General features: G+C 35.2%; 2 protein-coding genes across 4 annotated transcripts; both read right to left on the bottom strand.

Annotated features, from left to right (window-relative positions):
* Positions 1-2,188: 2,188 nt before the first annotated feature.
* On the bottom strand, positions 2,189-11,986 carry LOC115725478 (subtilisin-like protease SBT2.5). 3 transcript variants are annotated; one of them, XM_030655015.2, is made up of 11 exons: positions 11,446-11,986; positions 10,361-10,570; positions 9,078-9,222; positions 8,587-8,981; positions 7,204-7,299; positions 6,664-6,736; positions 5,965-6,250; positions 4,699-5,024; positions 4,137-4,404; positions 3,156-3,437; positions 2,189-2,805 (listed from the first exon to the last, which is right to left on the bottom strand). In XM_030655015.2, the coding sequence occupies exons 2-11, from the start codon at positions 10,534-10,536 to the stop codon at positions 2,399-2,401; spliced, it is 2,454 nt and encodes an 817-aa protein (XP_030510875.1). In that variant the 5' UTR covers positions 10,537-10,570; positions 11,446-11,986; the 3' UTR covers positions 2,189-2,398. The 3 variants fall into 3 exon arrangements, with proteins under 3 accessions (XP_030510875.1, XP_030510874.1, XP_060973277.1); XM_030655014.2 differs by lacking the exon at positions 11,446-11,986 and adding an exon at positions 11,128-11,151; XM_061117294.1 differs by lacking the exon at positions 11,446-11,986 and adding an exon at positions 10,983-11,072.
* Positions 11,987-12,487: 501 nt separating this feature from the next.
* LOC133039295 (uncharacterized) lies at positions 12,488-16,288 on the bottom strand. Its single transcript, XM_061118156.1, has 3 exons — positions 16,150-16,288; positions 14,043-16,030; positions 12,488-12,850 (listed from the first exon to the last, which is right to left on the bottom strand). The coding sequence occupies exons 1-3, from the start codon at positions 16,286-16,288 to the stop codon at positions 12,488-12,490; spliced, it is 2,490 nt and encodes an 829-aa protein (XP_060974139.1).
* Positions 16,289-20,054: the final 3,766 nt, after the last annotated feature.

Below are 20,054 nucleotides of genomic sequence, written 5' to 3'. Positions count from 1 at the left end.
AAGTAAATGTCATTTTTACTTTTTAATACCTAAAATACCATTCATTATATAAAAGGTATTATTATATGTTTTATTCCTTTAAAAGAAATTATAAAAAACAATATGTATATATTTGACACATTTAAGTATTAAAATATCTATTACAAAAGTTTAAAAATTCGCATGAAATATTAAATACAAGTTATTATCATTAAAGTAATCATATCCTAATTCTTCTTTTTTCTCTTCAAGGGACCTTCCTTCCAGTTGGTTGTCCTCTTTTTATAAGTTTTTTTTTTTTTTTGTTTTTTTTAATGAGATAATATAATGCATAATATATATAATGTAGTGAAAATAAAATATACGTCAAATTTAAACTAATATTCAATTTCTTTTTCTTTCTTTCTCTCACGATGTATCATATCACATACAAACGATATACCTAAGACCAATATGAATATACTACAAACATAAACTAATATACTATTAAATGATTTTTTTTTCCCAAAAGATATATAATAGCATACAAAAACTACATACTATAACTATAATCAGAAATACTATAATGAAAAATTAATATAATAAATTAAAAAAATTATATATACCAAAAACTTAATTTAATATTCCACATGTTTTTTTTCTTCTTTTTCTTTCTTTCATGATATACCAATATAAAGATAATATTTCCTAGTGAAATATAACTATACCTCAAACTTAAACTAATATTCCATATTTTTTAATTTCCTTCTTTCATTCATTATATACCATAGGACATTAAAATAATATACCACAATCTTAAACTAATATACTACCTTTCAATTTTTTTTAATATACTATTGCACATAAAAACGAAATACTATTGTGCAAAATAACTATACCAAACACTTTAAAACATTATACCACAAATTAAAAATACTATACAACTCTTAAAAGTTTTTTATTTCTATATATCGTAGCACATAATAAAGATATACCACAATGCAAAATCAACTATACCAGAAACTTAAAGTGATATTCCATTCGTAGTTTTTATGTTCTTTCTTTCATTCAAGTATTCCATATCACATAAAAATAATATACCTTAGAAAAATATAAATATACGAAAAAAACTAAACTAATGCACTTTATTTTTTCCTTTCCTTCATGATATATAGTGTCGAGAGAGAAAAAGGAAAGCAAATAGCTAGGGTCAATTATTCAAGATTATAATTGTAATTTCATCATCAAAATTTTAACTAAATTGACATTTTGTTAATTTTTTTTTTATAAAAAAAGACATTTATTAACTTAATTGTTAAATTTAGGGTCATTTTGCATCTTGGCCCTAAAAAAAAAGACAGCTTAAAAGCCCATAAAAAATTAGATAGTAAAGATAAAATTGCAGAGATAGTCCAAGCCCGATCAAAGCCAACATAAAGTCTCAATTAAAATATAAAGGACTGATAGCACTTGAAATCGTGCCGAGATAGAACAATAAAGGCACCGTGTTGAGATAGACCAAGGATGGCATTGTGCCGAGATAGGCCAAGGACAGCATTGTGCCGAGATAGACCAGGGTCAGTACCGTGCCAAGATAAACCAAGAACAACACCGTGCCAAGATAAACCAGGCTCAGCACCGCACCACGATTTTTTTTTTAAAATACTCTTTTTTATGTTTTATTTACAATTTTATGACTTAGAGTTTTTATTTATAGATTTACACTTTTAAAATTTTAAAATTACAAAATACACTTTGCTTTAGCAAAAAGCAATAATTAACTAAAAAAATAATTAGAAATTAACCTTACAACTATAAAAATAACTATACATAAACTATACAATTAAATTATAAAACAACTAAAAAAATTTTATTATTTTGAATGAAAAGATATTTTAGTAAATAAAAAAGTTCAAAGAAAGTAAAAAAAATTCCGTGCTGAAAAATTTTTATAGTTTTTTTTTAAAATTTTTAGTCTATTTTGTATTTTTTTTAATTTATTATTGGAGACGTATAACAATAATAAATTAATTTATTTTGTTAGTTTTTTTATAATAGTTTTATTTTATTTTGTTGTTGATTATGTGAAAATAATTTATATTATAAATTTATAATAAATATTAAATAATTTAATATTAAAAAAGTTTTATTTTGTTATTTTATTATTTTTTTTTTCTAAGATCCGCTTGCTTATAGTTGGTTCCTCAGATCGTAAGGTTGAAAAAAAAAAGAGAATAAACGAACTTCATTATGGCAAATCACTGAACAAATTAGCAAAACTTAAGTGGAAGAAACTAGGCGTCTCCCCCTTATACAAGTCATCTTTACAGTTTACATATACTTAAGACAAATACACTCTAGCCTCATTATCTTATTCCCACAAATTATAAAGAATATATATCAATCACAAAACCCCTTAATATTAGATAACTATGCCAAACTATCGTTGGTATCCCATGGCTACAACTGGGATCCTTACCACGTGACCCCTACTGCCTTTCATTAGAACCTCACCAAAACTGTAGGTTCCAGTCACAGATCGAACTGTGAGAGTAACCGTGAATTTCCTCGAGGCACCAGGTCTCAGGGTCATTGCCGGAGGGTTGGCTTCAATGGCAACAGCTGGAGCCATTCTTGTTTTGATTACGTACGTTTCTTCCTCGGCCACATTTGTAACCGTTCGAGTAACAGTTTTTGTTTTTACCAGATGAGAGATTGTAATGGATGGAGTATTGAGATTAGATGGATGGCCAAGGGTGTAGTTGCAGGGTGAGTTTGTGTAGTTCTTTATCTCATGAGCATCAATACCGGGTGTTGTGCACAAGAAGCCCAAGTAATCTTCGTAACCTGAGCCACGGAACAGAACACCAAAATATTAGGAGTTAGGTAGATTCCAAAGAACTGTGCCAAATTCTTATTTTGCACGATGACAAGAATTCAGTTGGAAATATTGCAGGGACAGAAGAAACAAGCTAACATCCAAGAAAACTATAGAATCAGAGAAACAGCTACAGTCCCATAAAGCACCAACTGTCCATCTAAGCCCTTAGAAAATGTCAACATAGTTTTCTTTTAAAAAAAATCTCTTTGTTGAAGTCCCTAGCACGACTAAGCCAATGAAATCCTTCAAGCTAAGAAGGCCTTCATTCAATTAGACTACACTAAAAGTAATAGAAAAGCAAAGAAGGAGAACATACCCGCATCAAAGATGAGTCCAGGATCTAATGCAGCTCGTGGATTAACATGACCACTACCATAATCAAAAGGTGTTGCTGTGACTAGCTTCAAGGCTTCAGTTTCAGAATATTGTTGTGCTTGAATAGGTCTTCCTCCTCTGTCCATTGTCGCTGTTGTTGTCATCAATGCTGATTTAATGGCAGCAGGGCTCCAGGTAGGATGCTTCTGCTTCACAAGAGCAGCTATTCCTGCTATATGTGGTGCAGCCATGCTAGTTCCAGATATCATGGCAAATCCCTCTCCTGTCAAAATCAAAAGTAAATAATAGCACCAAAGATTTTGTTTTTCAAAGCATCTTTCTATTTTTATTTTTCTTTTCCAGCTTCTGATAAAAACAGGCATGTCTACAAACTAATGTCATTAGTTTGTACGAGAACACAGAGAAGTAAATAGTTCTAGAGACATTTCACATGGAGTACAAACTAAGGTCTTGGAACCAAGGAGAAACGTATCACAATATTACTAATTTTTGTTGTAAATCCTAAGAATCGAACTTACAAGAACTTCAATTTTGTGTACTATCTTTTAAATTTTCTTTTTTCTTTTGGCCCTGGCAGTTCAACACTCTCAGTGGCCCCAAGTTTTTGAGTCAAGGGGGATTCGAACCTTTAGAACAACACTTACCAGCACTTTCCAACATTCTTCCTTGCCATTAGACCACCCCTTGGGGTTTGTTAAATGTATTATCATGTAAATTAATCAAATTTTGAGGTTAGTATCCAGCGAATTTAGCTCCTTAATAAGATCATTAATTTATCAAGGTTATCCCATATTTTCACCATGCTATTAAAGCGTGCATTGCCAAAATTCTAGTTAAAATGGTCCCCTATTTAGCACCATTATATTGTGGTTTCTCAGCTATGTTAGGTGGAGAGACAAACATGGGTCGATTTTTGGGATCCAGAACATTAGAATCTATCAGAATAAAGTAAAATGCTTACCAGCATAGTTAGGCTCATCTGTTCCATTTGGAGACCATGCAGCCCATATAAGAGAACCAGGAGCTAGAATATCAGGTTTAAGAAGATCTGCATCTTGGAAACCAAAATCCTTAATGTTTGGCCCCCGAGCCGAGTATATAGCCACCTGAGGTGCTGATTTATGGAGTATTGGCATCAAACCATCTCCAATCTTTCCTTCACCTTTGAAGCTTTTCACTCGTCCGGTCCAGTCTCTTGATGTAGATATATTATAATAATCTATGAGATCCTACAGAACATCAATCACAATGCACCAGAAAATATTAAGAAAAGGCTGGTGCAAGCTAGCAAAAACGTAGAAATAACAAGAAAGAAAATCAAGATAAAAAAAATAGAAGGGTACATTTATCAGAGAACCGAGCGAATTTATGATCAACAACAGTATTTGGTCAAGATAACTGACCAATGCAAACTCATATTAAGGGAAACACTTGGATCATACACTGGATTCTGTTTCAACAATTATTTAACAGCTTTAAAGTACAGGAGACAACTTGAAAGAAGCAAATAAGGGAATAGATACCTGTGACTTGCTGACATCAGTGATAAGAATTCCCGGAATGCCAACAGGAACAGGATCAAACTTCATCCCTGGAGAAACATTTTCCACAGCAAGAACGAAGCCAGCTGCACCAAGAGTCTTTGCTGTTTCTGAAACTTTCTTCATTGATGCCGTACCAACAGCAAAATTGAAGGAATAGCCACAAAGAAGAATATTTCCCTCAATCAACTTCTTGTTCAGAACTTCTGGTCTCTGGCAGTCTGAGGGGCTATATTTCATTACTGAGGAATCGAGCAAGACATCGTTTGCAGCAACCAATGTATATGTTCCATTTAAATGTGTTGATGCTGAAACAGAAAAATAAAATACAATTCATAAGAAAATAATGAAGCAAGATCATTGCAGATCTTAGAGACAGAATTTTAATGATAAGAAAATTGCAACTGCCAGTGCATGGTGGGGGATACAGAATGCGGAAAGGTTGCCAAATCCCTTTCATTAGATTTTTATCAATACGTCCCAGGCACAGTAAGCAGAAGCAGGCTCAACCTTACAGCAGAGTGGCACTACTTAACTGAATCACCATGCCATTCATTAAAGGTACCATTTCTAGTCTTTCACGATGGGATTTCACTCAAGAAAAGTAAATTTGAGTTAATCTAGAATTATGAAACCCAGGTGGAACTTAGTTACAAGTCAGCGCCGGCAATATTTTCTTTCTTTAATCATTTTATCTTCACATTTGCTTATCTACTACCCGCCCTTTGTATGGTCAAAGTAGAAATGTTTCCTTTCCATGGAATAATGAAGACTTTAATCCTCTGTCGAAAGAATGAGCTCTATTTACCTTGGATGTTTATGGTCATTTTATATTAAAGAAATCATACAATGAACTACGTTTCCAACCATAGTTAACCCAATCCTAACCCCCACATTTGCTATGAATGAACCAGAATCTTCATTTGTAAACCCAATCCTAACCCCCACATTGTTTCATTATTTTAGTTTGCAGTGAAAAAGAGGGATTGGGTCACTGCAAACTCTGCCAAGTTAGTTCACTATAATATGATGAAAATAATCTAGTACGTCTATAATGGCCAATATTCTTCTGGGATTATAAAAGCTGTTATTTCACAAGTAGAAAACAATGTATCCTCGTTTATTGTTTCCAGACGTTCAAGAGTTCTATATAAAAAAATAATATAAAAATAAAAAAAAGTGCTTGGCATGTCAAGATTCATTTCTTCCTATTCATAATAATAATAATAATATGTTTAAAAGACTTACGAGACAATCCCATTCCGGTTAATATTTTTCCATTTCCAAGGGTCAGATGGTTCTTGTATCTGCGGTCATCAACTGCAGCAGCTACAGATGTTATCCATGGGCTATAGGAAACCAGAGTTTTTGGAAAAGGACCTCCATTTCCAGCTGCTTGTGCAACAAATACACCAGCTTTCACTGCTGCTAAAAGTGTAGCATCAAAAGGATTCAGAAAAGTGGTCTTCGTTGTTGCTGGTGGACTGTTTGGCCCTACTGATAGGCTGAGTATATCCACTCCATCGTATACGGCCTGCTCATGAACCACTTTTGAGTAAGAACCAACCACTAGCATAACGCATAACCACTTACAGGAGCTGCCTAAGTATGTATGATCCTATTCAATTATCTTCACTAACTACACATGTACTGCTTTATATACCACAAACAGCTGACACAGCTGTCAAGAAAAAAGTTACAAAACATATATAAAGACATTCTTTTATACAGAAATAAAAAGGAAGAACGATCCATAGAGCAACTCATCACATAAATCTGTAAGAGTAGAAAGAAAAATGTTCAAGGGAACATGGCTGGTCTAGCTATGGTTTAATTGGAACTCAATGTGATTCTGATAATGACCGTGAATGGAAAAATAAAAAGAGCACACAACAACATAAGTCTTTACCACATGAAGTTTATCAATTTAGTATGTTTATTCCATACCTGATCAATTGCAGCCACTACATCTGCAATAAATCCACCAAAGAGTCTGTAAAGTGCTTTATACACAGCAATCCTGATCATGGCCAATCAAGAAAAATTAATAAAGGAGTTTCTCATAAGATAATGGTGGTTCTATTGGCACTCACTTTTCACTAGGCTTTAATGTTTTAAATAAATTTAATAAAATTTTAAATTTGTTTTGTTACCATTTAGAAATTTTCAAAAAGAACAAAATCTGCTATTAATAATGAAATGACTTCCCACCAGCCATATACAATATTATATATTTTCAACTAAAATAATAACACATTTTCTTTTTATTTTGTAGAATTTTAATTTCTTAAAATTGTTAACCTAATTTCCTGGTCCCAAATATTGTAGGGTTAGGCAGGGATCCTAATTTAAAAGAAAATTGTTAACCTAATTTTATGGGTCTTATACTAAATGTATTGGTGAGGAAAGAAAAGTAGAACCTTTAGAAAAATATTCTCTGTGAATTGATCATCAATAAATAAAAATTGTTGCTTTAAGGTTCCTAACCTGGCACGTGGAGCCATCCCACTTGCTTTTCCAAATTCATGACCATGCATTCGAACAGGAATTCCATTATTCCCAGCAGCAATAGCCGCAGTATGACTGATACAGAAAAATGTATGAGATAAAGATTTGCAGCTGTACGTCTGACATATGAAATAATGAGAGAAAAAGATAAATAGGTTTATATGAGTGTGTGTGTGTGTTACATATCTATTTAGATAAAAGTTTCAACAAACACCATGAGTAAGCACTAAAAATAAAAGATTCTTCTTGTTTAATGGCAAGAAGTTAACAAAAGAAAACTAATGCTGTCAACTACTGTGGTAAAAAACAGCATTGCTGTTAGCAAAGCTAAAAATGAATGACTTGGTTATCACACATTTTCCTGTATGAAAAACATGTGCATTAGTGGGATGATAGGAACATATATGCAATGCTTAGAAAAAAACATAGAAAAGACAACAATTAAGAGGAAGTATCTTGATGATGCAATTCATATGCAGAACCAATTGTAATTGTTAGATATTTAAGAATATGCAAGGGCCTTCATAGTAATAGGCCAGACTCTTTGCAGTTTTTCACTAGAGGGGATATCAATAAATACCGTTATAATTAACAGAGGTAGACCACAAATTCTAATTCCTTCTGTTAAATAAAGATTTCATAGCTACAAAAAGTGAGTATCCACAAAACAGAAAACTGTAGATGTGCTTTATCTATAACATGTAACCTAATTTGACATCTGTAATTTCTGCTTCTCCAGATGTTATTTCCCAGGTTCTTAATTGATTAATGGTGTGATTAATCAAAAGACAATAAAACAGGTATATCACATTAAACAGGTATGCTTGTATCATCATTCAGATATCCCTGAAGGACTAAACACAAAATTAAGGCCTTTGAGAGCTTGATACCTTTAATATTTGTATAACCTCAAGCCTCTCCAGGGAAACAAATCTTACACACTATGAAAGCAACCATAAACCTGACACTGATCAACGACTCAGTTATATTATTACTCTTGATGTATTCATGAGATTCTACAAACTATGAGACTGTAACTGCATTATTTTTTTTTTCCATAAAACTGTTATGTGAACACCAATCACCACTAAGAATGAATTAGTTCTAAGTACTTGTGTGTTATCTTGGCCATTTCTCCCAAGAAAGGGGTGGGCTAACTTAATTATTTATGTTAACAGTAAGACCCTAATCGTCGAAAAACAATAAAACCTAATTTTCATTGTTGAGCTTACTAGTTGAAGTCTTGAACAAGTGTTGATCAAATTTATCGATGTATAGTAGCGAAACGTTGAAGTTACTTTCACTAAATTTAAGAATGTAAGGTAATTATTGATTCCAAAATTTACAATGATGAGCACTAACCTTCCATGCCCATCACCATCCAAGGGAGATGCAAAATCAATTGAAGGGTTAAATGCCCCAGCTGCTTTGGCAGCTTTGGCAAAATGTTGGGCTCCAATTATTTTCCCGTTGCAAAAATTTTTCTTAGTGTCTGGATCAATTTCACACTTTCCTCTGTACTTCAGAACAGGCCCATATGGATCAGTATGGTGGGCAGCAAAGCTAGGATGATGTGGGTAAATGCCCGAGTCCACAAACCCTATCACTATATCCTCTCCAGCCCTATCAAAGCCACCGCCTGTTGGCCATACTCCAGTTGGAAGCCCCAGAAACTGTGGAGTGTGTGTTGTAAGTCTCCTTACCTTCCAGTCTCTTTCCACAGATTTTACACCTGGAGCACGTCTTAAGGTTTCTGCCTACATTACAAGAGGACCAAGCAAAGGAATTAGGATACAATAGGATAAATGGACTGCATAAAATTGCTAGAAATTAGAAACTATCAATTCTTTCACCTGTTCAGGAGAAACATGAACTGAAAAGCCGTTTATAAGATGTCGGTAGCTATAAAGCTTTTCGTAGGTACCATGCTCAAATAGCAAGCCAAGAAGCATATCATGCTTCATCTCAAGGTGACGACCATAGGAGATGACCAAGTCACTGAAAGAAGCCCCAGTATAAGAAAGAGAGTGAGAAAAAAATACTTATATCAAATATCCAATTATATGTTCAGGATAAGCATCACAATATCAACATTGTATGCCATGAAAATGATAAAGAAAACACCATTTTTAAATGAAATAGAAGAATGCATAATGAAGACTCCAAGGTAGGTTTCTACACAATCATTACCTGATAATATAATAGTAAAACAGAAAATGAGTTTTTTATCTATTGCAACAATTAATAGGGTGCAACTTACTTCAAATCCTAAATTCACCATAAAAGAACACAAAAGGAAACAATATTAGTTCAAAATGATATGACTTGGAACAGTACTCTTACAGATGCACAACAACCTTATTTTCTGTTTTTATGAACCAGTAGCCAAGTATCATGTTTACAAACGAATGTTACTGAACTTAATCTATATGGCCCTAAACAAGGTAGGGAGAAAAAGGAACAAAATTAAAGCATAAGAAAAAGAAAATGATCAATGATGAATTGACAACAATCAATGCACTATTGCTCATACATTTGATAAATCTGTGCATGAAGATTCAGGTACAGCTAAAAAACAAGCGCTAAGGTACAAAACAAAGAACAGTAAAAATCTACAAATAAGATATGAGTTTGACAACCATTGACACACTTTATTTATTTATTGGTGAAACATCAAAATTTGCTTTTTTTTACTGTGTCTCATCGTTAAATTTTAGCTTTAGGGTATGAATCCCCAACCTAGGTTACAAATTACCATATTCAAATCTAGACGTACAGTTTTAGAATACTTCCAAAGTACGATTAAAACTACACTAAAGATAATGGTTCTTTTATTTATATATTACAATTACAATACTAATCAAACGAAAGATTTCCTTCTAAATCCAAAACTGCCCTTCACGGCTTTTGTCATGTCATTGTAACAAAACGCCAAGTCATAGAAGAAAAGTGAGCTAGAAAGTCCACAATTTGAAAGAAACATCGCAGAGTCCATGACCCCACTTAAAAATGGCTGGCTAGCACTGATTGACAGTGATGCAGATGATGAATAATTGTATAACGATATATTCTATTATTATCATCCGTTTTAATTATTTAAGAGGAAAAAGAAAAAGATATGAAATTGTGCAAATACCTGGTAGTATCAATCTTCTCATCAGATTCCACAGCAGTGGCTTCAAAGCCATTGACGCCGCCTTTGTAACTTACTATAGGCTCTCCTTCAATGGTCACTATGTAAACCTCTGCTTTTACAACAACTAGTAGGACCAAACAAAACAGAACTCGAAAGCTGAACTCCAAAGCTCCCATTTTAACTGATTAAATGATCAGTTTGTAGCAATATCTGTTTAAACAACAGGTAAAAATATGTTCATTAACAAAGTCTCAACGACGATCATTGTGAAGATGGAGAAAATAAGATCAAATAAGATACTCCGATCAAAACTCTTAAATGAAAATATCAACAATTACCAATCTACCATTGTTTTGGCAAACTGGTAACAGTTAACATATTACAGAAAGAGACATGCTTAAGAGTTTTTTTTTTCTGGTAAGGAGATATGTTTAATAGTTTAATTCAAGTAATTTGACATTAATAATAAATAAGTAAATAAAAACGGTAAGCGACACTCTGAAAACGTTAGAAATTTGCTCCAAGTAATCACCGTAGTAAGCTCTAAAATATAATTACTGAAAGAAGATAATACAGGCAATTAAAAAAAAAAAAAAGAAAAAGAAAAAAACTTGCTTACTACCAAGAAAATACCCGAGACTGATTAGCTGCTAAATCAAACTCCCAAAGATAAACGAGAGAAAAAAAATAGAGTAAAGGAGAGAAATCTATTTGGGTAGAAGATATGAAATTTGCTGAGCGAGTAAGTAGAGAGTAAGAAAAAACACCTTTGATTAGCAGAATAGCTTCAACAACACACAGAATCACCAAAAAGCAGTCACTCCGAAAAGGAAAAAAAAAGACAAAATAACAACAAATGCTTCAATTGGAAACCACCAACCCACCAAAAGCATGTGAAAAATCATAATTAATTTTAATTTTTATTGAAAAAAAAAAAAAACAAATCTCAAACCAAATATATTCAATGTTATTTAATAAATTGATAAAGAAAAAGCAAACACTTTTATAAACGATCCAAGCAAAGAATAATCAGCTAAATAAAGAAGATATTGCAACAAAGAAAAAAAAGAAAGAAATACACTCACAGAGATCCAGTAAAGGAAACGTAGAAGATAAGTTAAGGTAGATTCACATGGAGGTGGGGTAAGGCGAGGTGATTAAGTCAACGGGAGATCAGAGCAGAACAGAACAGAGCAGGATCAGAAAATGGAAAGCAACGATTTGATCACATAAAGGCAAACAGCATTGCCTGAAATGGAGATCTAACAGCTCACATTGAGCAGCGAGAGAGGGAGATCGATCGCCGGAGCGAGCTCTGGATATGGCGATGGAGGTTGTGGTTAGTGATGGTGAAATGGATTTTCAGTGGAGTGAGAGTGAAAGAGTAGAAGTGGTAGTAGTATGGAGAGTGGTAGTTAGGGTTTTTCTATTATTGACATTTTTTTGTTATTTTTTTATATAGTTTTTTACTTTTTCATGGATTGGGGGAAGGTACAGACAGACAGGAGGCCGAAGACGACGGAGAGACTTGTATATAACAAAAATTAATATTTATATTAAAAGATCTTTAATTAATTAATTAATTTATTTATTTATTATATAAAATAAAAAGGCAGTTTTCTCTTGTGGATGTAGGGGGAAGCAATTTTTGCGCGCGTAAGATGTCTGACGGTTGTTGGAAATGACTAGAATACCCCTACTAATTTCATGTAATGACAGAATGTCCACTCGTTGGATTGTGGGTAGACTGGAGCGGGTGCAGAGACGAGCTACGCGTGTCCAGTTTTAGTGCGACATAAATATATGCGTTGGCCAATATGAACCGTTGAATCTTAAAACCTTCAAATTAACTTTCAAAGGAATTAAAAATAATAAAATATCTAAAAACAAAAAATAATTACAAGGCATGTATTGATGTACTTTTATCTATTTCGGCATCTAGCAAAAATATCTTATAAAATTTTAAGAAATTCAGAATGATTACAAGGGAAATTTGCGGCATAAATACCTTATGTTTTCAATTTTATACACTTAATACCACATTTTTTTTTAGCGGATTAAATACTAAATGTTAATTTCCATCCATTTCTTTTTTTTTTTTGAAAGATGTATATTCAATCAAAGAAACTACAAAGTGTTAGGCAAATCCGCCATTATATAGGCAGATGCACAATCGGGGTAACTCCCCAACCACAACTTATTAACATTTGAATTACAAGCCAATTTGGCCAAAGAGTGAGCCACTAAATTTTCCTGTCTTCTGGTGTGATTTACTGCTGAGCAGTGAATGAACTCCTTTGAATCTCGAACCTCATCAAGCATCATTCCCCAATCTGTTTTGGCTTGAGCTGCTCTTGTTATGTGATTTACTATCCGAAGGCAATCTGTTTGGATAGTATATGGTATTGCATCTGTTTTTACTGCCAGCTGAATCCCCATTCTAAGTGCAAGAGTCTCTGCTAACTCAACCGAAAAAATCCCATTCAATTGCTGAGTTTTTGTTGCTATAACCGCACCAGTATTGTGACAGTCAGTAGTCCCGTGATCCGTAAGGGGAAATACCGGGTAAGCTGTACAATCTCACACCGCCTGGGGAAGGTCAAGTGGGATGATTCTAAGACTGTGTAGGTATGGGACTACACAGTTGAATAGAGCTTAAATGGATTAATTGGTACTACCTATATCAACAAGGTGCATCTTGTTTTTCGGTAGCCCATCTCGAAAGAACTCCATAGTTAAGCGTGCTTGGCCTTGGAGCAATTTTAAGGATGGGTGACCTCCTGGGAAGTTTTCCCAGGATGCGTGTGAGTGAGGACAAAGCACGCTGGAAACACTCGTGTTGGTCTGTAGGGTCAGTCATCAATCCATGAAGCAGCCAGAGTGACGTACTCGTGTATAAGAGTCATTCATTCCGTGGGTGTAAGGACCCAATGGAGGCTTGAAGCGGGGACGTTACAAATGGTATCAGAGCCTTGACCCAGCCGGAAGTGTGGTCGACGAGGACGTCGGACCCCGTAAGGGGGGGTGATTGTGACAGTCAGTAGTCCCGTGATCCGTAAGGGGAAATACCGGGTAAGCTGTACAATCTCACACCGCCTGGGGAAGGTCAAGTGGGATGATTCTAAGACTGTGTAGGTATGGGACTACACAGTTGAATAGAGCTTAAATGGATTAATTGGTACTACCTATATCAACAAGGTGCATCTTGTTTTTCGGTAGCCCATCTCGAAAGAACTCCATAGTTAAGCGTGCTTGGCCTTGGAGCAATTTTAAGGATGGGTGACCTCCTGGGAAGTTTTCCCAGGATGCGTGTGAGTGAGGACAAAGCACGCTGGAAACACTCGTGTTGGTCTGTAGGGTCAGTCATCAATCCATGAAGCAGCCAGAGTGACGTACTCGTGTATAAGAGTCATTCATTCCGTGGGTGTAAGGACCCAATGGAGGCTTGAAGCGGGGACGTTACAAGTATGTGACCTTATAATCACTCCCAATCCGATCTTGGCCTCTGTATGCTTCACACTTGCATCACAATTAATGCAATAACTTCCAGCAGTGGGAGCTCTCCAGCCTTCCTTTTGAGTAGAAGCTATGGTTTTCTTTTTTTTTTTTGAGGCGATATGTTGCTGAGTAAATACTCTATTTCCATTTGAGCCCACTTTATCCAAGACTCCTCCGGGAGTACATGAAGCTTTAGCCGGTTTTTATTCCTACGGTTCCATAGAAGCCATGACATTGTAATAAAAAAGTTGAATTCTTCTCTTGAAACCTGTTGATGTATATAAATAAGCATATCAATAATGTTGGTAGAGCTTTGTTTGATAATTTTCCACATTGAGTACTTTTTCCAAATACTCTTAGCCATGGGGCAAAACCAGAGGCAATGCTCTATTGTTTCTTCCTCTCTCTTACACCAGTAGCAAAGAGCTTCTATTTTCATTCCTCTTTTCTGCAACACAGTATTAACAGGGAGCCATTCCTTGCATAATCTCCAAGTAAAGTTCCTTATTTTAGGGGGCACTTCCATCTTCCAAATTCCTTTCCACCATTGCATTGTTGTCTCAGAAGAAGTACCTGCATTTAGAATGTTTTTTTCTGCTACATCATAACCACTTTTTACTGTGTACATACCATCCGGGTTGTAATGCCACACCATGTCGTCTTGTAAATTTCTAGCACAAGGGGCCATGCCTAGTATAAGAGGAATATCATCCTTGTGGAAGCAATCTTCAATGATTTTTTGTTTCCAATCTCCCTTTTCATCTTTGAGTTTATCCATCGTTGTGCCCTTTGGAACCTTTGCTTGAGTCCGTAATGAGAAAGTTAGGGGGCGGGGAAGCCATTTATCTTCATTAATTCTGATGTCCTTACCTGAGAGAACCCTCCATCTTGTTCCTTTTGCTATTATTTCCCTGCCCCATAATATACTTCTCCAAATAAAGGAACCATAGCCTCCAACTTTAGCCTCTAAAAAGCTATTATTAGTGAAGTAACAAGCTTTGAGAACCCGAGCCATCATGGAATGAGGGTTATTAATGATTTTCCAACCTTGCTTTGCCAATAAAGCTTGGTTAAATTTTTCCAAGTTTTTAAAACCCATGCCTCCTTTCTCCTTTGGCTTGCATAATTTATTCCATTTCCCCCAATGAATTTTATGTTTGGAATCCGAAGACCCCCACCAAAACCGGGCCATCATTGAATGAATATCCTTTATTAACTCCTTCGGAAGACGGAAGCAACTCATAACGTAAGTAGGCATGGCTTGGATGATTGCTTTAAGAAGTATTTCCCTTCCGGCTTGGGAAAAAAGGTTAGCTTTCCAGCCTTGGAGTTTTGCTCTAATCTTGGCTCGAATGTATTCAAAAACTTCCTTTTTCCTTCTTCCTACTGTTGCTGGCATTCCCAAGTATTTGGTGTGGCATTCCACTAAATTTACACCAAGCTCAGCAGCCAATGTGTTCCCATCCTCTTGCTTTATCTTGCTGCCCACACAAAGTTCAGATTTCGTGAAGTTAATTTGTTGGCCTGATAGCATGGAATATTCAGCAATGATAGTTTTCAACTTTCTACACTCTGAAGGAGAAGCATCTAGGAAGATGATACTATCATCCGCAAAGAAAAGATGGGATAATCTTATACCCTCTTTTCCAAATTTTAAACCATGAATCTCATCAGCCCTTTCAGCCTCTTGGATAAGACAAGAGAACCCTTCCGAACAAATAAGGAACATGTATGGTGAAAGGGGATCACCTTGTCTAATTCCATTATGAGGCTGAATGTTACCACTTACTTCGCCATTAATAAGAACAGAGAAGGAGACTGATGTAATACAGTTCATGATTTTGTTAACCCATCTTCGATCATAACCCAAGCACACCATCATTGCTTCCAGGAACCTCCAGTTCACCCTATCGTATGCTTTCGACATATCCAGCTTGAGGGCCATCTTTTTTCCGTTCCCAAATCTTCCTTTCTTCATGCTGTGAAGACTCTCAAAACCCAATATTGCATTATCTTGAATTAGTCTACCCTTGATAAAAGCACTTTGGTTTTCCGATATGGCCTCCTTTAGACTATCTTTCATTCGGTTGGCTAAGCATTTCGCAATTATTTTGTAACTGACGTTGCAGAGACTGATTGGTCGGAAATCAGTGACATTTGTTGGTTGCTGGACTTTCAGAATTAAACAGAGCAGAGTTTTGTTGATATTGCTGCAATCGATGTGATCATTAAGAATATCCAAGCATAATTTAGTAACACCCTTTCCCACCACTTCCCAATGCTAGGCATACCGTCAATCCCGGGGGCTTTTAGCGCATTAATTTGAGACAATGCACTTTGGATATCTGTCTCTGTAAACTTGGCAAGAAGGATTTCATTTTGATTTCTGCTGATTTTATAGGGAACAAATCGTTGTAGATAGGATATCATGTCCCCTGTATAACCCTTTGTAGAGAATAGGTCTCGGAAGTGGCCACAGATAATCGATTCTATCTCCTCTTTACTACTTTTCCAACTCAGATTCTGATCAAATAGGCCTTTTATTCGATTCTTTTTCGCCTTGATGATGCTTTTTGATGGAAGTAATTAGTGTTTCTATCCCCATGATTCAACCATATTGCTCGGCTACGTTGTTTCCAAAATAATTCTTCTTTCGCCAGCTGCCCATTCAATTCCCTTTCTTTCTCTTTCAAATAGCAGAAGCCATTAGTTGTTTGGTCTTTTGATAGCATTTCAACCTCCTTCTTTAGCTCTTTTATCATTGCTTGATTTTCCTTTCTCTGATTTTTATTCCACTGTTCCAACCTTTTGCCACACATTAAAATTCTTTTCTCAAATTCTGTTGCCGATCCCATAGCAGTTTCTTGTTTCCAACTGTCCTGAATAATTTGGTGGCATTCTTCTTTATCCGCCCAAGCCTTTTCGTAGTGGAATCTATAGCCCCATCTTTGGTTAGTTTCAGCCTTACTCGGGATAGAGTTGAATGTTATTAGAAGAGGACAATGATCCGAACACCACCTGCTCAAGTGTTTCACTTTGGCAACTACATAAATATTCCACCAGCTATTATTTGCCATTACCCGATCGAGCCTTTCGTATACCATATTTTTTGTCCTTCCATTACACCATGTGAATTTGCTTCCTTCTATTTCCACTTCTCTGAGTCCACACTTGTCAATGGCTTTATTAAAGTTCTTCATTAGATACCCCGGTTTCCCTCCTCCACCTAGTTTCTCATGAATGCCTCGGATTTCATTGAAATCGCCCCCACAAAGCCACGGCCCATTGTTGTTTTCAGCAATTCTTTTTAATAGTGTCCAAGAGTTATGTCTTTGAGAAGGATCCGGATCCCCATAGAAGCCCGTAAAGCGCCAATTAAGATCATCCTCCGTATTGATCCAAGCATCAATATGGTGATCATTAAAAGACGTTAGATTAACCGAAAAAGGAGCCTTCCAAAGGAGCGCCAGACCTCCGCTTTTCCCTTTAGCCTCCACACAAAAACAACCTTCGAAACCCAAACGAATACGGATCGACTCCATGTACTGACTTTTCGAACGAGTTTCAGACAGGAACACAATACCAGGATTGAAATCTTTCACATGATTGGCAAGAGCAGTCACAGTCCACGGGTTGCCAAGCCCTTGGACGTTCCAGAATAGGGAATTCATTGCTCTCGGCGACCCTGCTGTGCAGAGTTCGCCGTTTCATCATTCTGAGCAGAAGTTGAATCCTTTGACATAGAAACTTCCTCTGCAATAACATCAAATCTGTTACCCACACTTTGGTTCTCACTAGCATGATTCTTTGGTTTGTTCCCAGCTTTTGATACAAATTTCCTTCTCTTGTCCCTCTGCCTTTTCTGTTGCACATTAGTTCCAGCTTCAAAAGTTATTGGTACATCGAAAAGAATTCCATTCGACCCCGTATCCTCCATTTCCATCTCACATAATCGAGCTTTGCAGTCTCTTTCTCCGTTTGGATTCTTTTGTGACTCTTTAATCATTTCATCTCCCATTCTTTTTCGGATACTCGATCTGTTCTGCTCTTTCTTGTTGGGCCAAGCCTCTTGTATAAGTTCCTCAGTCCGATGCACACAAGATGGAGGAAAATTATTGTTTAGTATGGTTTCTGTTGCATTTTTCATAGTCTGCGGATAATTAATAATAGTAGTTGTTTGAATGGTGTTACCTGATATTGTATTGATGTTCTGGTTTGTTTCCTCTCCTCCTTCGAATGTTTATGGATTTAATTGAGATGGACTGATGTTTAGAGTGCCCTTGCTGTCTTGTTGATTGTGGATATGTGTCTCTCGATTGTTAGGAGTCTCCGTTTTTCCCGTCATATCCACCTTCAGCCATGTACCATAAGCCTGGGCCACTTCCCCATTTTCTTTCATTACATTTGCCCGATCTTCAGAACATTGGCGTGTTTCATGCCCAATTTTTCCACAATTGAAACACATATATGGTAATCTGTCATATTGGAATTGAAGCCATCTACGTCTTCCTTCATGAGGAAACAAATATCCTGGAAAAATTTTGGATTGAATGGAGTTCTTGACTTTGAATTTAAAGAATCCATTTATTGTTATTCGATTTGTATCTGGTTCTTGGATTTCTATCACCTCCCCTGCCATGCTTGCTAATCGTAGCATATTTGTCTTTGTGATTGCTTTGATTGGTAAATTCAACACTCGCCCGGAGATGATGAATGTTGAATGTTGTCAATGTCGTTTCCCAATCCGTTGGAATTCCCTTCATTCTTTCAAGAATAAGGAACCCAGTATTCAAGACCCATGGTGTTCTTCCCAAGATTCTTTCAAGATGATTGTTCTGTTTGAATGAAAGGGTTAGGAATAAAGCTTTATCAGTTACCTTCTTAATTTTCAAGTCCCAGTCGAATTCCCCCAAGTTCCATAATCTGCAAAGTATGTTCTTCAGTAAAGAACGACTAAATGGTTTCATAGTGCAGAGTCTTCCAATAAGACATGATTTGCCAATGTCTTCAGCCCCTTCTTCATTGATTTCCCAGCCCTCATCATCGGTGACTTTGAGTTTACTTGTTCGGGATAGCAGTTCCTCCATTTGATCCATGCTTCCCGAGCACATCTTGTGATTAGGCTCTTCCGAAGAGAGCATGGTTGAATCGTTATTCGCCATCGCCAGAGTTTTTTCTCTGTTTTTTTGTTGTATTATTTTTCTCTCAGAAAATTCATTAATTTCCATCCATTTCCGTTACTACGATTATGTTAAATGTTGACTGTGATTATTAGAGTGACACATGTCATATTTTCATTGGTCCATCCATATTAATTTAAATAAATATTTAAATATTATTTAAATAAATATAATTATTAAAAAAATTATAAAAACTGAAAAAATATAATTGAATAATTAGCTTTTTTAGTCCCTGTATTTATGACACTATACTATTATGCCCCTTAATCTATAAGTGTAGTTAAAAATACCCCTTAAAATATATCAATTGGAATAGTATAATCCTTCTATCTAATTCTGTTAAAATTGACTAAAATTGTCTGTTAAATTAATAATGTGGCATTATACATAGATAGTAGTTGAAAAATTATATAGCATTAGGAAAATAAATTACAAGTCATAAAAATTACAATCACAGGAAAAAAAAATGAAAAATAACATCCCAAAAAATAAAATATCATTACCTTAATTTTCCAAAAATCCCATGTTCTTTCTAGTGATATCCATCTCTTCAAATACTGTAGAATCCTAATTTTACACCTTTTTCTAATTTGAACTGCTAAAAAACGATTGGAATTATTTTAATAAAATTATTTTTATTAAATTTTTTTAAAAGGTTATGAAATCATTTTTTAATCATCTTTCATTGTGAGTTATTATGCCACCTCATAGTCAATTTTCCCTCTAAAAAAGATGAAATTACTATTCTATCCTTTGTTATAATACCACATCATCAATACAAACGGTATTTTTAAACAAAATAAACAGAAGGAGTAAATGTATGCATATAAAATTATACAAGGACTATTTGTAACAAGCTGAATAGATTAAGGGGCATAATAGTATAGTGTCATAAGTACAGGGGGTAAAAAAGATAATTATTCAATATAATTAATTAACTTCTTAAATCTAATGTAGACAATTAATCAAAATCAAAGATCATATTTTTTTCAAATTACCAATATAAAATTAACTTA

The sequence above is a fragment of the Cannabis sativa genome, chromosome 6, assembly GCF_029168945.1.
Source record: "Cannabis sativa cultivar Pink pepper isolate KNU-18-1 chromosome 6, ASM2916894v1, whole genome shotgun sequence".
In the NCBI taxonomy this organism is placed as follows: Eukaryota; Viridiplantae; Streptophyta; class Magnoliopsida; order Rosales; family Cannabaceae; genus Cannabis; species Cannabis sativa.
This window is presented reverse-complemented; position numbering and strand designations above follow the sequence as displayed.